At 40.8% G+C, this 20,478-nt stretch overlaps 1 protein-coding gene across 1 annotated transcript in view; it reads right to left on the bottom strand.

Moving 5' to 3' along the window:
- metrn (meteorin, glial cell differentiation regulator) overlaps positions 1–18,561 on the bottom strand; it is a 52,387-nt gene extending 33,826 nt beyond the window's left edge. Inside the window, exons 1-2 of the mRNA XM_068003703.1 lie at positions 18,273–18,561; positions 15,793–16,244 (exon numbers count right to left, since the gene is read on the bottom strand). Coding sequence (XP_067859804.1) covers positions 15,793–16,244; positions 18,273–18,373 — 553 coding nt within the window. The 5' untranslated portion in view covers positions 18,374–18,561. The remainder of the gene's footprint in view (positions 1–15,792; positions 16,245–18,272) is intronic.
- Positions 18,562–20,478: the final 1,917 nt, after the last annotated feature.

Genomic DNA, 20,478 nt, shown 5'->3' with positions numbered 1-20,478 from the left:
GCTATGGGTGAATAAACTGCATTTGTTTTAACCATTACCCTCTGGTCTGCATGTCCAATTGACCACTGTGTCCTGGGCCTGCTTCAGCTTGTTACACTAGCTATAAATATATCTCTATTCAAATGTTCTTCAGGTGCAGTGGATTAGCACATTGTCCTTTCACTTCTGGATCCTGGTTCAAATCGAGTTCAGATTAATAGAATGAAAACCTCCTTCCTCTGTGTCTGTGTGGCAGGGAAAATGTTATACAAAGTGTGACAATTACAGGAAGTACACAAGAATTTTAATATATTCATAGATCAGTGTACATTCTATTTATGCATATACATGTATGTGTGGTGCATGGTACCACACGGTAATTAGGTTTGCTTTCCTCTCTTCCATCCCATTATTATTCTTCAAAGGTTTTGTGCTTTTTATGGCAAGGTTGTCAGTGCTGGCAAACAGAACAATTCTTATATTTTCCACTCAGCATCAACATTCAGCACTAGAGCATGAATAGCATAGCATAGACTATGTATTGAGTAAAGCTCTCCCTACTCTTCCATAACTTCAGAAAAGAACCCCTACAGCACCAGTGTGACATTTCATAGGAACAGGAGAAGACCATTTAGCCCCTTGAGCCTATTCCACCATTCAATGAGATCATGGATGATCCGTAACCTAACTCCATACACACACCTTAACCCCATATCCCTTAATAACTTTGATAGATTTTTGTTAACCAATCTCAGATTTAAAATTAACAATTGAGCTAGCATCAACTGCTGTTTGCAGAAGAGAATTCCAAAATTCTACTACCCTTTGCATGTAAAAGTGTTTCCTGACATCACTACTGAAAGTCCTGGCTCCAATTTTTAGACTATGTCTCCTAGACTCCCCAACCAGCAGAAATAGTTGTCTCTATCTACCCTATTAGTTCCCCTTAATATCTTGAAAACTTCAATCAAATCATCCTTTAATCTTTTAAATTCTAAGGAGTACAACTATAGTTTGTGTAATCTCTCCTCATAATTTAACACTTGGAGTCCAGGTATCATTCCAGTAAATCTACTCTGCACTCCCTCCAAGGCCAATATATTCTTCCTAAGGTGCAGTGCCCAGAACTGAACACAGTAATCCAGGTGTAATCTAACCAGGGCTTTGTATAGCTGTAGCAAAATTTCTACCCCCTTGTATTCTAGTCTTCTAGATCTATAGGCCAGCATTCCAGTAGCCTTTTTGGTTATTGTCTCTACCTGTCCATGACTTTTTATAATTGATGTACATGGGCCCTTAAGCCTCTTTGGTCCTCCACTGTTTTGAGCTTTTCACCATTTAGAAAGTGCTCTGATCTATTCTTTTTAGGTCCAAAGTGGATGACATCACACTTGCCTATATTGAAATCCATTTGCCACAGTTTTACCCATTCACTTAATAGCTCTCTAATTTTATGCTTCCATCTACACTGCTTACAATGTTGCCTATCATCAGCAAACTTGGGTATGTGACTCTGTGGCCCATCATCTAAGTCGTTAATAAATACAGTGAGTAGTTGAGGTCCCAACGCAATCCCTGTGGGACACCACTAATCACATTCTGCTAATCTTAGTACCTGCCCAATATCCCCACTCTGTCTCCTGCCGCTTAGCCAATTTCCTAACCAGGTCAATAACTTGCCTTCAATTCCATGAGCTTCAAGTTTAGCTAACAGTCTCTCATGAGGGACTTTATTGAATGCCTTCTGGAAGTCCATATAAACAACATCCATAAACATTCCCCTGTCCATTACTTCAGTCACCTCTTCAAAAAGTTCAAATCAGGTTAGCATTATTTTGGAAAAGGACAGAGTTAAATCAGGAGTAAATGTTTTAAATTGGGGGAAGGCAAATTTTACAGAACTAAGAGGTGATTTGGCAGAAGTGGACTGGACGCAACTACTTGAGGAGAAATCAGTGGCAAGCCAGTGGGAGGCACTAAAAAGTGAAATTCTACGGGTACAATGCAGACACGTTCTCTCAAACAAAAAGGGTGGCACTGCCAAATTTAGAGCCCCCTGGTTGTCTAGAAGTATACGGGGCAAGATAAAGCAGAAAAAGAAAGCTTATGACTGTCACAGAAAACTAAATACTGCAGAAAGCCTAGGAGTATAGAAAGTACAGGGATGATGTAAAAAAGGAAATAAAGAAAGCAAAGAAAGGGCATGAAAAAATATTAGCTAGTCAGATTAAAGAAAACCCAAAGATCAGTACATTAAGAACAAGAGGACAGCTAAGGAAAAGGTGGGACTTATCAGGGATGATAAGGGTAACTTGTGTGTAGAAGCAGACGATGTGGGTAGGGTTTTACACGAATATTTTGTCTCCCTATTCACAAGGGAAAGGGATGATCTAGATGTAGTAGTTAAAGAGGAGAGGTGTGAAATATTGGATAAGCTAAACATAATGAGAGGGGAAGTACTAGAGGGACTGGAATCCTTGAAAGTTGATAAGTCACCAGGGCCAGATGGATTGTTTCATAGGCTATTGAAGGAAGCCAGGGAGGAAATAGTGGATGCTCTGAGGATCATTTTCCAATCCTCACTAGATACAGTGGAGGTACCGGAGGACTGGAAGACTGAAAATGTAGTACCATTGTTTAAAAAGGGTACAAGGGAAAGGCCGAACAATTATAGGCCGGTCAATCTTACCTCGGTGGTGGGCAAACTATTAGAATCAATACTGAGAGATAGGATAAACGGTCACTTGGAAAGGGATGGTTTAATCAGGGATAGTCAGCATGGATTTGTTCAGGGAAGGTCATGCCTTACAAATCTGATTGAATTCTTTGAGGAAGTGACAAGGAGGATTGATGAGGGTAATGCAGTGGATGTTGTCTACATGGATTTTAGTAAGGCATTTGACAAGGTCCCACATGGCAGACTGGTCAGAAAGGTAAAAGCCCATGGGATACAGGGAAATGTGACGAATTGGATCCAAAATTGGCTCAGTAACAGGAAACAAAGGGTAAAAGTCGATGGATGTCTTTGCGAATGGAAATTCATTTCCAGTGGTTTGCCACAAGGCTCAGTGTTGCGTCCCTTGCTGTTTGTGGTATATATTAATGATTTGGACTTGAATGTAGGGGGCATGATTGGCAAATTTGCAGACAACACAAAAATTGGCCGTGTAGTTGATAGTGAAGAGGATAGCTGTAGACTCCAAGAAGATATCAATGGGTTGGTGGAGTGAGCGGAAAAGTGGCAAATGGAGTTCAACCCGGAGAAGTGTGAGGTAATGCACTTATGGAGGGCAAACAGTAAAAGGGAATATGCAGTAAACGGGAATATATTGAGAGGGGTAGAGGAAGTGAGAGACCTTGGTGTGCATGTGCACAGGTCCCTGAAGATGGCAGTACAGGTAGATAAGGTTGTGAAGAAGGCATACGGAATGCTCTCCGTTATTAGCCGAGGTATAGAATATAAAAGCAGGGATGTAATGATGGAACTGTAGAAAACGCTGGTAAGGCCACAGCTGGAGTATTGTGCGCAGTTCTGGTCACCACATTACAGGAAGGACGTAATTGCTCTGGAGAGAGTGCAGAGAAGATTTACAAGAATGTTGCCAGGGCTTGAAAATTGCAGCTACGAGGAGAGATTGGATAGGCTGGGGTTGTTTTCCTTGGAGCAGAGGAGGCTGAGGGGAGACTTGATTGAGGTGTACAAAATTATGAGGGGCCTCGATAGAGTAGACAGGAAGTACCTGTTTCCCCTAGCAGAGAGTTCAAGAACTAGAGGACATAGATTTAAGCTGATTGGCAGAAGGATTAGAGGGGACATGAGGAAAAGCTTTTTTACCCAGAAAGTGGTGGGTGTATGGAATTCGCTGCCTGAATTGGTGGTAGAGGCAGGGACCCTCAACTCTTTTAAAAAGTACCTGGACCTGCAGCTAAAGTGCTGTAAGCTGCAGGGCTATGGACCGGGTGCTGGAAGGTGGGATTAGAATGGGCACCTGGTTGTTCTTCAAGCCAGCGCAGACACGAGGAGCCGAATGGCCCCCTTCTGTGCTGTATCTTTTCTATGGTTCTAGGTTCATCAGGCATGACCTACCCTTTACAAATCCATGCTGGCTCTCTCTGATCAGCTGAAAATTTTCAAGGTGTTCAGTCACTCTATCCTTAATTATAAACTCTAGTAATTTCCTGACAACAGATGTTAGGTTAACTGATCTATAATTCCCTGGTTTCCCTCGCTCTCCTTTCTTAAATAGTGGAATGACATCTGCAATTTTCCAATCTAAAGGAACGATTCCTGAATCAAGAGAACTTTGGAAGATTATAGTTAGGGCTTCTGCAATGTCCACACCCACTTCCTTTAAAACCCTGGGATGGAAACCATCTGGTCCTGGGGATTTGTCACTCTATAGTGCCATTATTTTCTTAATTACTGTTAATTTGCTAACGTTTATTATGATGAGTCCCCGTCCCTGATTCAAAATTAGTTTCCTCGGGGTGTCCAGTGTGCTTTCCTTTACTGACGCAAAGTAATTATTTAATATGTCCGCCATTTCTTTATTTTCATTTACAATATCACCATTATCAGTTTTTAAGGGGGCCAAATTGCACTTGACCACCCTCTTTTTCCTAATATAACTGTAAAAATTTTGTGTTGATTTTGATATCCCTTGCAAGTTTCTTTACATACTCCCATTTTTGAAGCTCTTACTATCTGTTTTGACACCCTTTGCTATTCTCTGTATCCCTCCCAGTCACCAGGATCTGTGCTTTTTTTGCATGCTTCTTCTAGTTTTATATCATCGCTTACCTCTTGTCGTCCATGGCTGTTGTTTTTGGCAAGTGGAGCTCTTGCCCCTTAGTGGTATAAAATGGTTCTGTATCATGTTAAATTCTTTTCTGAACACCATGCACTTCTGGTCTTCTGTCATTTAACCCATTAACAGATTTGCCCAGTTTACTGTGGACAGTTTCTGTCTCATCCCGTTGAAGTTGGCCTTACCTAAATTTAGAATCTTAGAAGCTGATACAAGTTTCTCCCTTTCAAACACAATATTGAACTCGATCATATTATGATCGCCATTAGATAAATGTTCATGCACCATTAGGCTGTTAACTAAATCTGGCTCATTACTCATTATTAAATCTAATATGACCTGCCCCCTTGTTGGTTCTAGGACATATTGTTGCAGAAAGCAGTCTTGAACACAAGAAATTTGCTACATTTCTGACATGAGCTCATTTGCTTATCCCAATCAATATGAAAGTTAAAATCCCTCATTAAAACCACTCTGCCTTTGCTACATGCTGGTCTAATCTCTGCATTTATACATTCTGCCACTTTACAGCAGCTAGCAGGGGGGGGGCCCTAACACAACTCCACTACAGTCTTAAATCCTTTTCTATTTCTTAATTATACCCATAAAATCTCGACTGCCTGCTTACCTCTCATTATATCCTCTCTTATCATTGAAGTAATTTCATCCTTAATCACTAAGGATACTCCTCCCACTCTACCAGTTTCCCTATCCTTCCTGTAGACCTTATAACCTGGTATATTCAGTTCCTAGTCCTGACTGTCTTACAGCCATGTCTCAGTAATGGCTAACATATCATACTGTAAGTTGAATTTGCGCCTGCAATTCATTCAATTTGTTCCTTATACTCTCTGCGTTTGTATTAAGAACGCATATTTGGGCCACACACCCTAACCTGTCCTTCTGCTATAATGTTGTTTTTCTCACACATTTCTTATTTCTCTCTCCTGATTTAATTACTTTACCTGTAGTGCCTAAAGCATAATTTCTGACCATCACTCTACTCTCCTCGTTTGTTTTAGAATTATTATTTATACTATCTTTTCCCCCTGAGGCACCCCCCACCCCCCATTTACTAGTATAAAGCCCTCGTCACCGCCCTATTTATCCTTTCCGCTCGCACCTTGGTCCCAGCCCAGTTCAGGTGGAGCCGGTCCCAACAGTACAGCTCCTTCCTGTCCCAATACTGGTGCCAGTGTCCCGTGAAATGGAACCACTCTTTCCCACACCACTCCTTCAGCCACATGTTCACCTTCCTAATAATCTTATCTCTACCCCAATTTGCATGTGGCTCAGGTAATAATCCTGAGATTATATCCCTTGAGGTCCATTTTTTTTAAAATTTAGCTCCTAGCTCCTGGTACTCTCTTTCCTATGTTGTTGGTCCCAACATGAACCACGACTGGATCCTTCCCATCCTGCTCCAATACCTTTTCAAGCCAGTTCAAGATGTCCCTTATCCAGGCACCAGGTAGGCAACATACCATGTGGGACTCTCGATCCTACTTACAAAGGATGCTATCTGTCCCCCTAATTATTGAATGACCACATCATGCTTCGCCGTATCCTCCTCCTTTTGGACAGCCCCCTGCTCCAGGGTGCTGTGGTCAGCATTCTGGCTGTCCTTCCGACAGTCTTTATCCTTATCCTCACAGGTAGCAAGTACATTGTACCTGTTGGATAGGATCAATTTCTGCGGATCCTCATTATCTCACCTGGGTTCCCCTTACTCTGTACACTATCGGTCACATTAACCACGTTCTGATCCTGTATCTCTCTACGAGATGTGACCGAGGTCTGGAGCAAACTGTCTAGATACTCCTCCCCCTCCCTTATGTGTCAGCGTGTATCCAAATGACTATGAACTGGAGAGATTCGAGGTGGAGGCATCTACTGCAGATATGTTCGCTCGGGACATTTGATGTCCACAAACTCCCACATACTGCAGTCCAGACACAATACCTGCTCTGCCATATCTTAGTTTATATTTATTTATAAATAATTACTTTTAAGTCTGCCTTGTTTTTTTTTGAAAAATTTAGCATCTCCTTCTCCCTCTACATCTAATTCCCACCCGGTTCACGATCCACTCTTTGCAATGCCCACTCTGTGCTTCAGCACTGTTTCTGTATCAGCCAAACTGTAACCTTTGAGTGAAACTAGAAACTCTTGGTAGTTTCGTGTTCTGGAATCATGCCACTTTACGAAATAGGTTTACAATGTTCAAACTTAGAATTATGTCCCTTATAAGCATTAAGGGTGGAATCTGGCATGCATTTTCAGCCCCGATCTCAGGTGAAGGGGCAATGCTCTACCCACTGCACCATCCAATCTTGGGTTTCTTCTTTCTGAAGAAGAACACTTCTACAGTCCAGAAAGGCACACACACCTTTACTCTTCTTTGATTTACTTGAAATTTTCCATTTATAGTTAAGTTTCTGTAGATATAATTGTTCAAAAAGCTCACTTCCTTCAATGTATCCTCAAAGCTCCTACATTACCTTGATAGTAATCTTATACACCGTTTCCAGTTTTGACATGGTTAGGCAGCCCTCGACTCCCATTGTTTCCCAGAGACTGCATTTTCACTGTATTGCCATATGACCACTGTTTGTTACTTATTTGCATCAGGTTGAATAAGTAATTTATACTATAAAAGCATACATACACGCAGCACACAATTGATCTTACTTTAAAAAGAAAGTTTACTCTCCTAAGTACCTGACGTCGGTGTTTGTGAATAACATATTATAAGACCATAAGAGATAGGAGCAGGAGCAGGCCATTCGGCCCCTCGAGCCTGCTCCACCATTTAATGAGTTCATGGCTGATCTGATTTTTACCTCAACTCCATTTTTCTGCCCTTTCCCCATATCCTTTGACTTCCTTGCTGATCAAAGATTTGTCTAACTCAGCCTTGGACGTATTCAATGACTCAGCCTCCATAGCTTTTTGGGATAAAGAATTCCAAAGATTCACGACCCTCTGGGAGAAGAAATGCCTCCTCATTTCCATCTTAAATGGGCGACCCCTTATTCTGGGACTATGCCCCCTAGGTTTAGGTTCCCCATGAGGGGTAACATCCTCAGCATCTACCCTATCGAGTCCCTTCAGAATCTTGTACGTTTCAATAAGATCTCCTCTCATTCTTCTAAACTCCAATGAGTATAGACCCAACCTGTTCAATCTTTCCGCATAAGACAACCCTTCCATACCCGGAATCAACCTAGTCAACCTTCTCTGAACTGCCTCCAATGCAAGTATGTCCTTCCTTAAATAAGGGCACCAGAACTGTATGCAGTACTCTCGGTGTGGTCTCACCAGCACCCTGTACAGTTGCAGCATGACTTCCCTGCTTTTATACTCCATCCCCCTAGAAATAAAGGCCAATATTCCGTTTGCCTTCCGGATTACCTGCTGCACCTGTATGTTGACTTTTTGTGTTTCATGTACGAGGACACCCAGATCCCTCTGTACCGCAGCATTTTATAGTATTTCTCCATTCAAATAATATTTTGCTTTTTTTTCCTCCCAAAGTGGATGACTTCTCATTTCCCACATTATATTCAATCTGCCAAATTTTTGCCCATTCGCTTAACCTGTCAATATCCCTTTGCAAACACTTTGTGTCCTCACCGCAACTTGCTTTTCCACCTATCTTTGTATCATCAGCAAATTTGGCCACAAGACACTCTGTTCCTTCATCCAAGTCACTGATATATGTTATAAATAGTTGAGGCCCCAGCACGGATCCCTGCGGCACCCCACTAGTTACAGATTGCCATTTTGAAAATGACCCTTTTATCCCGACTCTTTGTTTTCTGTTAGTTAGCCAATCCTCTTTCCATGCCAGTATATTACACCCAACACCATGAGCTCTTATCTTGTGCAGTAATCTTTTGTGTGACACCTTATCAAATGCCTTTTGGAAATCCAAATATACTGCATCCCTTTATCCAACCTGCCCGTTACTTCCTCAAAGAACTCTAATAAATTTGTCAGATATGATTTCCTCTTCCTAAAACCATGTTGACTCTCCTTGATTGTATTATAAGTCTCCAAATATCCTGCTACTACTTCCTTAATAATGGATTCTAGCTTTTTCTCAATGACAGATGTTAGGCTAACTGGTCTATAGTTACCTGCTTTCTGTCTCACTCCCTTCTTGAATAGAGGTGTTAATCCTTTCCACAATCTAGTGAATTCTGGAAGATTACAACCAACGCATCCACTATCTCTGTGGCCACTTCCTTTAAGACCCTCGGATGCAATCCATCAGGTCCAGGGGACTTGTCAGCCTTTAGACCCATTAGTTTACCTAGTACTTTTTCTCTAGTGATCGTTTTTAGTTCCTCCCTCCCCTTTGCCTCTTGATTTTCTACTATTATTGGTATGTTATTAGTGTCTTCTACCGTGAAGACAGATACAAAATATCTGTTCAATTCCTCTGCCATTTCCTTGTTTTCCACTATTATTTCCCCAGCCTCATCCTCTAAAGGGACCAATGTTTATTTTAGCTACCCTCTTCCTTTTTATATACTTGTAGAAGCTTTTACTATCAGTTTTTATATTTCTTGCTAGTTTAGTCTCAATTTATTTTCTCCCTCTATTATTCTTTGTCATCCTTTGCTGGTTTTTAAAGTTTTCCCAATCTTCAGGCTTACCAGTAATCTTTGCCATGTTGTATGCTTTTTCTTTTGACCTGATACCATCCTTGACTTCCTTAGTTAGCCATGGTTGGTTCACCCTTTTTGTGGAGTCTTGCCTCCTCACAGGGATATATTTTTGTTCTGAGTCATAAAATATCTTTTTAAATGTTTGCCACTGCTTATCCACCATCATACCATCTAATCTGTTTACCCAGTCCACTTCAGCCAATTCCGCCCTCATTCCTTTATAATTGCCCTTATTTAAGTTTAATACAGTAGTTTCAGACCCAAGATCCTCGCTCTCAAACTGGATGTGAAATTCTATCATGTTATGATCACTGCTTCCCAAGTGATCCTTTACTTTGAGATCATTAATTAATCCTGTTTCGTTACCCATTACCAGATCCAAAATGGCCTGTTCCCTGGTTGGTTCCCCGCTGTATTGGTCTAAGAAACAGTCCTAATACACACTATGAACTCCTCCTCAGGGCTATTTTTGCCAATTTGATTTGTCTAATCTATGTGAAAGTTAAAATCACCCATGATTATTGCATTACCTTTTTTTACAAGACCCCCTTATTTCCTGATTTATATTTTGCCCTACAGTGTAGCTACTGTTAGGGGGCCTATATACTACTCCCACCAGTGATTTCTTTCCCTTGCTATTTCTTACCTCCACCCAAGTTGATTCGACATCTTGATCTTCTGAGCCAAGATCATTTCTCACTATTATACCAATTTCATCTTTTATTAAAAGAGCTACCCCACCACCTTTACCTTTTTTCCTATCCTTCCGAATTGTTAAATAACCTTGAATATTTAGCTCCCAACCTTGCAACCACATCTCTGTAATGGCCACGAGATCATACCCATTTGTTTCTATTTGTGCCATCAATTCATCTATTATGAATGCTGTGCGCACTCAAATAAAGAACCTTTAATTTTGTCTTTTTACCATTCTTTCCTACCTCGGCCCCATTTGCTAGTGCACTCATGTTTGTGCGCTCTGTCCCTTCCTGACACACTCTGTTTATCATTACCCCCATCACTTTTCTGTACTACTGCCTTGTCTTTTCTCTTTATCAATCTAAACTTTGCCTCACCTGAGCCCTCCCCACCTCTATTTAGTTTAAAGCCTTCTCTACCGCCCTAGTTATTCGGTTTGCCAGAACACTGATCCCAGCATAGTTCAAGTGAAGCCCATCCCAACGGAACAGCTCTCTCTTTCCCCAGTATTGGTGCCAGTGCCCCATGAATCGAAACCCACTTCTCCCACACCAATCTTTAAGCCACGCATTCATCTCTCTGATCTGATTTACCCTGTGCCAATTTGCTCGTGGCTCAGGTAATAATCCGGAGATTATCACCTTTGTGGTTCTGTTTTTTAAATTTAGTCCCTAGCTGCTCAAACTCCGTCAGCAGAACCTCTTTCTTAGTCCTACCTATGTAGATGGTACCTACGTGGACTACAACAACTGGACCCTCCCCATTTAATGATTTATTAATGTCATATTAATGATTTACTGCTTGCTTTGAAAATCTATTAGCATCTTAACTGAGCATAAGTGCTTGACAGTAGCTGAACTTCAAAATGAACTGAGGGAACACACGTCAAACCACATCTGCATAATTCAGGAAAAGCCTGGTCAATGTTTTTATTGGTGTGTTTCTAGCCAAGGCACCTATCTTGGTATTCTCAATGGTGGTTACTGCATTGGAGCAAAACCTGCCTCGTACAAGTCAAAGTAGTGTCACGTGATATGCAGATTAAGCAATCCATTAGATAAAGCATACCTGCATGGGACAGCGGCACATGGAAATATATTTTGAGCAAACACCTAATTATACTTGAGTGATGATGTCTGTTAAAAGATTAAATAATTTCTAAATCCCACTCACTCAATTTAAATACCTTATTTCATTCAATGTACTTTTTTTAAAAATGTTTGCGCAAGTTTTCAGAAATTTTATTTTTGGGAGTTTGGAACATTTTGACCTTGTGACCTGCTTAGGCTTCATGTTAACATTTCAAGGTAGCATGGAGAAAACAAAATCTGAATTTGGCCAATATTCTGTTCCAAAACTGTATAACCAACCAAGTTAACTCCTGGACTCTGGAAGAGGAGAACAAATTAAGCCTGAAGTATAAGTTTTCCAGGGATTCAACTGTAGTTCAAGCCAGTTCCTTTTGTGAATTGTACATCCCAGAAGGCAGTGTAGTGACAAAATGATATCAACATGTTGTATAAGGAATTCTGGGGCAAAATGTATGTTTCATTGAAAATTTTTTTTGGGGGTCTATAGAACTGGCCCAGTCTTCCAAAATTTCCTGTTGTGGAACCTAGGTACTAGAAATAAGTATAAGCAGGGTCTCGGACTCAGGCGCTTAGCTTCTTGTGCACTGGAAATGACGTGATATTTTTGACCACAAAGAGGCCTTGTCTAGAGTTTTCCCATCAGAACTCATTTCCCGAGTATTTTACTATTTTCTTATGTGGCTATTATACTGCACTTTGGCACCAGTGCCATGCCGAGATTTTCAGCCTGTTGGTGCCAAAGTGCAGCATTAAGCTGATATTTGGCAAAAGTGAGAGAACTTCGAAGAGGTGGTCTCAAATTGTTTTCATTTTATAAACTGCCAATGGGACCAAAGCTTGATTAACTTATATTTTTATAAATTTAAACTCAGGTGTCTTGTTGCACTGCAATTGAATTCTTACCAACTGATTAAAGCCAATTGAAAAGAGCTGCTGCCAAAAAAAAGTGAAATCTGATTGGAGTTGGAGTCTAGTAACATCCAAGACCCTTTACCACAGTGATATGAGTGAACAGTGTAACTGTTGCTTCCCACTCACATCTCCCAACAAACGCTGTTGGTACTGAACCTGCAGATGTGGTGCAAACAGCAACATTAGAGAAAAACTGAGAGGCAGGGAGCAGAAGATGCATCCGCATGGATAATGGAATAATGAAACTCACAAAAGGAAACCTGAGTTGAGCTCTCATTAGTATGTTTGTTTTATTCCCTTGGAATTAGTTCTGGTTCAGCAAGCTATCCCAACCATCTTTTGCAAGTCTTTTAAGATAAAATGTACTGGGCTGTTGAAGGTGCACTGAAAAGGGAACAGTGGGAGGACTGCAATATGCCAAAATGCTCAGTTTATGATTTTCCAGTCTGTAAAGAATTAATAATTGTTTTCAACGTGGCTGTTTAGCACCAAAAACAAAGGTTGCCAAAAAGTAAAAAAAATAGATTCTCTGTATGCAGTATGAGTACATCACCCAGGTTGGGTAACAGAGGATGACATATTTCAATTTTCTGAATTTTTATTGTCCCATGTTAGTAGTTTCAAAGGAAGTGTAAACTGTGTGATATTTTTCCAGCTCTTTTGAGTATTCAACTTTGTTGCAATTCTCTAATACACTGGGACAGTCAAAGGATGGGCAAGGCGCTATATCAATGAAAGTTCTTGCTTTCTTCTGTAAGAAACATTCAGCATTACATCATGCATTGACTTAGGGATAGTGGGGAATGATTTACTCAGCGCATAAAAAATAAATCTTCACCCATTATTGAATGAGGTTGTGAGGGAACAGAAAAATATCCTTCCCTTTATATTCTATTGGCACTGCACCATCATTTGAAACAGGTCAGCATGATTTGTTTTTTTTTTTAAATCTCAATTCCTATCTTCTGTGCCTATAAAAAGGAAAATTAGTTATGTTTTTGTATTTTATACTTTACATACATTTTAAATACAATTATTGTTGTGGCACACAGAAGTAACATGGAACTCACAATACTGCTGTTGTTTCAAGTTCCAAGACAAATTTGAATTCTTGTCATGCTGAAGGAAAATGCCCTTGGGGCATTTTTCACTTCAAGCTACTTTTAGAGGGAGCATTTCAGATGACATGTTCCGTAAATCTTATTTCCATCTATGACTTCCAAAACAAACTAACAAAATCCAAAGGATACTGGTTGCACATAATTTTTAAAAATCTAAACAAGATGACATGATTAAATACTTCACAATCACCATGACAACTGTACTAATCCTTAATCTTTCATGCATCTGAATAAAAGGCAGAGTTTTGTATTGGGCCCAACACACTGGGCTTTTGTCTGTTCCACCACAAGGGTGCTATTGGGGTTACAAAGACAAGAGCATTCTTGACCCTCATAATGCACTTGCAGCTTTTTTCCCTCCATGAACTTGTTCTTAGGAAAAGGGGAGAATTCTATCTGTGAGCCATGGGAAGCCAAACCGGGGTGAGATTAAAGCCTCAGAACTACCCATTTTCAAATTGATGCCCAGACGCACCTGGCTGGACCCAACATGCTTCAGTGAGTGAACTGTGTAAGACTTTCAGTGCACTTCTGAATTGGATATAGCACAAAGTGAAGACTGGAAGAATCGCTAACTGTACAAAAAGCTCAGGCCACACAAACACTAGTGTATCAAGGCATTCTACCTCATTCGGTCCACAAAATGGTTTTACACCCAAGATAGAAGCAAAAGCTACACCCTTAAAAATTAGAAATATCTTCCAACATCATTAAAAAGTACAGTAATTTATAACTACAGATCTAAATAGATGAAATCCTGTACAGCAAAATTACAAAGCCTTCATTGCAGTCAATTCCCTTTATCTTCTCCTATAATAATAGGAGGAAATAGATTAATTTCTGAAGTGTTCTTAATAATGACTACTTGGCAACCAGTTTCAGAATCACTGACCAAGTGGGATTTTGTGTTTATTTTCCTAATACTGCAGCCTCTCAATCTAGTAGGAGAAAAAAAAAGTTACAAGGATCCTCTTGGCCTAGTCAATTGTACTTTGTATAATATTCATCAAGCAGCAGGTAAATAAAAACTTCAGTTTATTTTATGTGTTGACATTATGAACTGAAAGTGGATTGAGCAGGATGTCCCTGTAACTGTATTGTGCATTGGAAGGACTTGAAATAACCCTTAAGCAAAACTTTGTAGCATTATAGTAGTACAGCATATCTCACTCAAGGTCAATTATGACCAAATGAAGGCCCTATTAAATACTCTGCTGAGGTAATCTGCAGTTTGTTCCTACCCGGAACAAATATTTAGAATTTAACCTATTGATATTATCATAGTTTCTCTGATAATGACAAGAACTCACCCCAGAGTTGCGCCCATACTTACTGTAACCTTTAACCCTAATCAATTTTGATTCTATGCCAAAATGATAGCTTTGTTAGTTTTGGAAAATCAAATCCAGCCAATTAGAAGTATTGTCCTTTCAAATTTTACTTTGCAAGAGTGTGTTACAGGGAAAGATGACCAGTTCTTTTGCCTTTCCCTGCTGCCCAATAAGAACTGTTTTTTTTGATTAATTTTCTCTTGTGTCCCCATAAATCTCTGCTTTTGTCCTTTGCAGTAGGTGGAGTACCTGCTGTTCGGAAAAGTTTGAGTTAACCAGGAGATTTCTCCCAATGTGTTCTCAAGTTCGTGAAAACTTTAAGGAACTCCTACTTTTGTACATACTTTTTAAATCTAGATGAAGTACTGAAGTCAAACTAATTTCACTGGATTCTCCAGCCCAATGGTGCCAGTTCTGATGAAAGTTCACACCTATCTCTCCCTTTCAGATGCTGATGAATATAACCAGCATTATCTGTTCTTATCTGAGACCGTCTGCCTCATAACAGTGTTATATTTGGTAACTATGAGTAGAAGGGTTATTAGTATTTATGTTAAAATAAATAAAATCTGGCTGATTTTATCCTCCCTGAGGCAGATATATTAGAATAGGTGACCGAAAGCTTGGTCAAAGAGGTAGATTTTAAGGAGTGTTTTAAAGGAGGAGTTAGGGGTGGATGCAGAGATGTTTAGGGAGGGAATTCCAAAGATTGCATTACAACAGTGACTACACTTCAAAAGTACTTTATTAGCTGTAAAGCGTCTTGGAACATCCTGAGGTCATGAAAGGCACTATATTAATGCAAGCCAGTCTTTCTTTACTTCACTGTGAAATATCATTGGGGGCACAGAGGTACACAGAGGTACCAGGGGATGAAAATTAATCAAACTGCAACCTTCTTTTCAAGGGTAATGCAAATCTATTTTTTCAGTTCCTATCTTTTCTACAAGTGTTATCACCCATCATTGGACTTCCAAAACACTTCCTGTAGCTGATGGCAGTTTTACATCACCTCAAGACGGAGTATCCAAAGTCTCCTAGCCCCTTGTAATTGACAAGTAGAGTGTTGCTAGTTTAGGCCAGACTGCAGTTTTAATATAGAAACAAGTCACCATTGCCATTAAATGTAATTAGGGGTCAATCCAATACATGTACTTCAAAGTATGGCTCCTTACTTTCAATCTGCTGAGGGTGTAGCACTCCGGAGCTCCAGTCCCCACGGAGCTCGTACTTAAAGGCAGCAATACGGCGACTGATGTCCCGGTGTAGTGTTGACTGGATGAAGAGCGCCACCTTCTCGCCGGCCAAGCGGCTGAAGCAATGTACTTTAGGCTCGGCCCCCTCCTCCTCTTCCTCCTCCACCTCTTCTTGCTGATCTCGGACCAGCAGTTGCAGCTCTCCGTCCCTCTCCAGGTAGATTTGCGCCCCCCGGAACGTGTCTGCCGGTTTAATGCACGCCGTGATGCGGCCGCCAGCGTTTCCTCGGGTCGCTGAGGCGGCTGGCCCCGAGGGGAGGCGGGGAGAGAGGCTGAGTCGCAGCGCTCCCACTGGGTACAGCCACTCCACGTCCCCTTCGGCACACTGCAGGAAGATCTGCTCCACGCTGCCGGGCTCCTGAGATAGACCACTGCAGCGAAACATAACACACCATTAATACACAAAAAACCTACACACATCACATCAACTGATGTGCAACTCATCACCTTTAACATTGCGTGTAATGGTATTCTGTTGAACTCAAACCATGTGGAGCCACATAGATTACACAATGCAATCTATGCATTGCTGCAAAGCTATTATTCACATAGGACCATAGGGACTGAATGCATTATAATCCCTAATATGTTCCCACCGATACAATATACTTCATAGAATCGAACAGCGCAGAAGGAGACCATTCGGCCCATCGTGCCTGTACCAGCTCTTTGAATGGGCTATCCAATTAGTCCCCCTCCCCTTTCCCAGTAGCCCTGCAATTTTTCCCCCTTGGAGTGGTCATCCAATTCCCTTTTGAACGTTACTATTGAATCTGCTTCCACCACCCTTTTAGGCAGTGCGTTCCAGATCATAATTCTCCCAGTAAAAAAACATTCTCCTCATCTCCCCCCCCCCCTCCCTCCCTCCCCCACTTCTTTTGCCAATTATCTTAAATCTGAGTCCTCTGGTGATGGACCCACTTGTCAGTGGAAACAGTTTCTCCTTATTTACTCTACCACCCACCCCTGTGGAAACAGAGTAGATAGGGAGAAACTATCAAAACCCTTCAGAATTTTGAACACCTCTATTAAATCTCCCCTTAACCTTCTCTGCTCCAAGGCGAACTTAATTTTCTGTTCGAAGGTATTGAAACTTTTACTCATTCATGTTTTATAGGCAATAGAAACTGGACCCGAATCCACCAGTCCCAAAATGGTTAAAACACGAAAGGCTTTTAAAGATTTTCATGAGGAAAAAAAATAAACGGGACACTAACTACTTTCCATATTCTACATGAATTGTGTGAATCTTAGATCTGGTCCTATTAATTAACCCCGGTTATAAAACAGTTTTATCATCTGACGGACGGTAATCTCTCTCTGTACATCTTATCAACGAAATCACAGGCAACACAATTTATACCAATTAAATGGAAAACCCATTGACGGAACAGTGCAGAATCCGCCTCCCCACCCGCTCTTTTCATGGGCTTTAATCTTTCCTCCATCAACTCAATATATAAACGTCCCCCTCCACCGCATAAAAGTTATTTTCTAACAAATAACATTCATAAAGCGGATAAAATGCGGACTCATCCCCGTGCTCAGGAGATACGACAGATTGCACGGGATTCCGCTGCTGTCAATCGCATCGCTGCACTTAATGGAAAAAGACAATTGTAACAATAAAAGTGCGCGCCAAATATAACAAAGGGCTCGCATTTTAATAAAATGCCGAATTTAAAGTCACAATTATCGAAAACAAAAAAATCACAACATGCAAACAGAAAGTAGAGCCTAAGACGCCGCTCTAAAAGCTAAAAAAAAACTCTCTGTGGTACAAGTTGCGCCCTAGCTGCAATAACACGTTAATGATGTTATAGATATGAATTGAAATGAGCTTGCTGGTTTGAGTAATGCGGACTAACAACAAATAGCGTTCTGGAATGGTGAGAAGAGTGGAATTTAATGGTATGGCTTTAATGGGCGCTGAGCTGTTCCTTACAACAAATCTGATCAGTGAAACCCAGACACCTAAAGCACTGTGCACTTGTTCCTAGCCACAGAATAATATTCCCAGGAGTCATCAGGTTAGTCTTAACAGGCAACATCTTATCAGATAAAAACGTTTTTTTAAGCGCTTTATATACTAATGTGAGTTGGGAACGCAGAGTGCTGATTTTCTGTTGCTATTTTCGAATGCTGCCGATTTAAGACACTCAAGAGAAGGTCAAAACCCTTCATTTAAATGCAAATTCCTTCGTTTCTCGCCACGTAAACTCGAAAAAGTTTACAAAAGCAAAGTGCAGAAACTGTACGGCAGCGGTGGATAGGGGGCGCCATTACTAAAGAACTTTAATGCAACTTTGTCCCGTTCCTGACTGTTACCAAACATCACAATAAAGTCGAGGATTTTAACTGACATATGTTATGGTAAATTAAACAAGCCAGCCCCATACCTTCCTTTCCAGTTGCACTGATCTACCGAGTAATTAGAATACACCGTTTTCAGCAGGGTCAGTAAGAAAGTCCAAAAAGCAAAAGGAGTGAGCAAAAGCATCTTCAAGCCCAGAAAGGTAATCCTGATTTAATTAAGCGGAGATCCCATCAAAACTGATATCCAGAGAGAAACGTGGTGAATCACGCAGTAAAATGCGGGCATACTGACATTCCGTGGGACAGCTCTCCTGCTTTCTGCCTGTCTCGACCCTTTTACTGTCCTTTAATTACTAAGGCTCAACCCTCGCTCTCTGACACACTGACACTGACCAAAGAGCGCCTCCTCCGAAGATTTGTTACAGAGTCCGGACGTTTCTGGCCAATCAAACCGCAAGTGCGGTAATTCCACCTTACCGAAAACCAATCGTCGGGCGAAGCAGATTTTGCCGGAGGCACGCCCCGAAACATGACGTCTGCCAGCGGCATCCAGATACACTTTTAAAAGGGCAATGACGGCCGCTTAACTCGACACTTCGCTCCAGTTTATTTCATGGCCTTGCCCCATTTTTAAAAAGATAGCGGTAATATTTTCCTAGAATCGAAATTCTAAAAAAAAGAATCGGTATTAGGAGTGCACAGTAATTTATTGAACAAATGCTGGCTCATATCCACAAAAGTATCAGTTTCTGAGGGAGACTTTCTGGGCCCCACATACCGCCACTGGGAAAGGACCTCTCAGATTATTCTCATTCTACCTGGATATTTGCTTCTTAAACGTTAATAGTATGCATCAAGCACATTTTCCATTGTAACTCGGAGAAATCACTGACTAAACTTGAGGAGGGAAAAGATGGCATTCTGTCAACAGAATCTCACCTATAGCTGTGGGTAAATATCATTGGCGCATTAAGCGATTTTAAACGCATTGGTGCAAAACCTGTTTGGCACTTTTACAAGCAATAGTTGCATATTTTCAAATCGATTTTTCTTCTGGATTACCTGTGGTCTATTTAGCGTGAATTTTTACCAGGCTTTTTCCATATATGGGAGTTATTGAGAAATCCGTTTTGTGGCTAATTTCACTGAAGAAATCACCGATGCTGATGCTTACCAGAACCCCCCACAGTGAAACGTATTAAACTTTGTCTTCATTCCATTCTGGAGTATGAATTACAGGATAAAATACAGTATGGTTTAACTTAGCGATAAACAGTTTAATTGATAGCCGAAATTATGCAGAACAACATCACAGTCTCCCGAGAGTGAGATAAATATAGATGAAAGTTTTATTCTTATGTTCTGGCTTTTATCTTAAAAGTGATTTGTAAATATAACTGTAGAGAGTCATTGTTAATCACTGGATGTTTTTAGCCAACCAAACGTGTAAATGAGAGAAAGACTTCAGCACAATAATTAAACTCCCACACTAAACTACGACGGGTAATTGAATCTCAACCAGCCTTGGCGTGTTTTAGCTTGACATAAATATGGTACTTTATTTAAATTCACGTTGATTTTTAAGAACTAATTCTGGTTAATTTCTGCAACAGAAACAAACTTCCCCGCAGTCTTCAGCATTCAGGCAGTTCGGAAGCTGCAATGCACTTTTCCAGAGTCTTCAAAGAAAGATGGGGCGCTATTTCTACCGGCATCTTTGGTTAAATTAATTTAAAGCAACAGTAAAGATGTGTCGGGTTATACACATTAATGCCGTGTTGGTTAATGTTGGTGGACAGAATGAGAATTCTCTTTTGCCTGACCTTATAAAGTTGCTTTCGTTTTCTCAATAACATCTAGACACTCTCACCCCATCACCTAATCTCACCGGTGTTATTATAAATTCATGTATACATTACGGTTTGAAAGGAAAAGCTTTTGAAAGGACTATAGATTTTTTTTTCGCTAAATAGTCGTATCGCCCGCCAAAATTTCAAATAAAGAGCAGAAATCGACTGACAATGGGAGAAGACAGACGGGCGGAGTTCTATGCAAATTGCTGACTGCGCTTCAGGACAGAAAATGACCAGAAGCACGTCTGACATCCAAAGCAATGCAATGTAACCCCAGCAACCCCTCGTGGATTGTTCCATTTCAATCTATTGAGACTAGCAGATTCTGTTATCATTTATAGTCTGATGCCTGCAGGCAGAGGTCTGAAATCTGCTGTGTAACCTCGGGGCATTCCATCTCCACAAGGTGGAATAATGCCACAGCCCTTCGCTTTAT

This window comes from Heptranchias perlo, chromosome 22 (genome assembly GCF_035084215.1).
Source record: "Heptranchias perlo isolate sHepPer1 chromosome 22, sHepPer1.hap1, whole genome shotgun sequence".
Classification (NCBI taxonomy): domain Eukaryota; kingdom Metazoa; phylum Chordata; class Chondrichthyes; order Hexanchiformes; family Hexanchidae; genus Heptranchias; species Heptranchias perlo.
The sequence above is the reverse complement of the archived record's forward strand: the minus strand, read 5'-3'. Positions and strand labels throughout refer to the sequence as shown.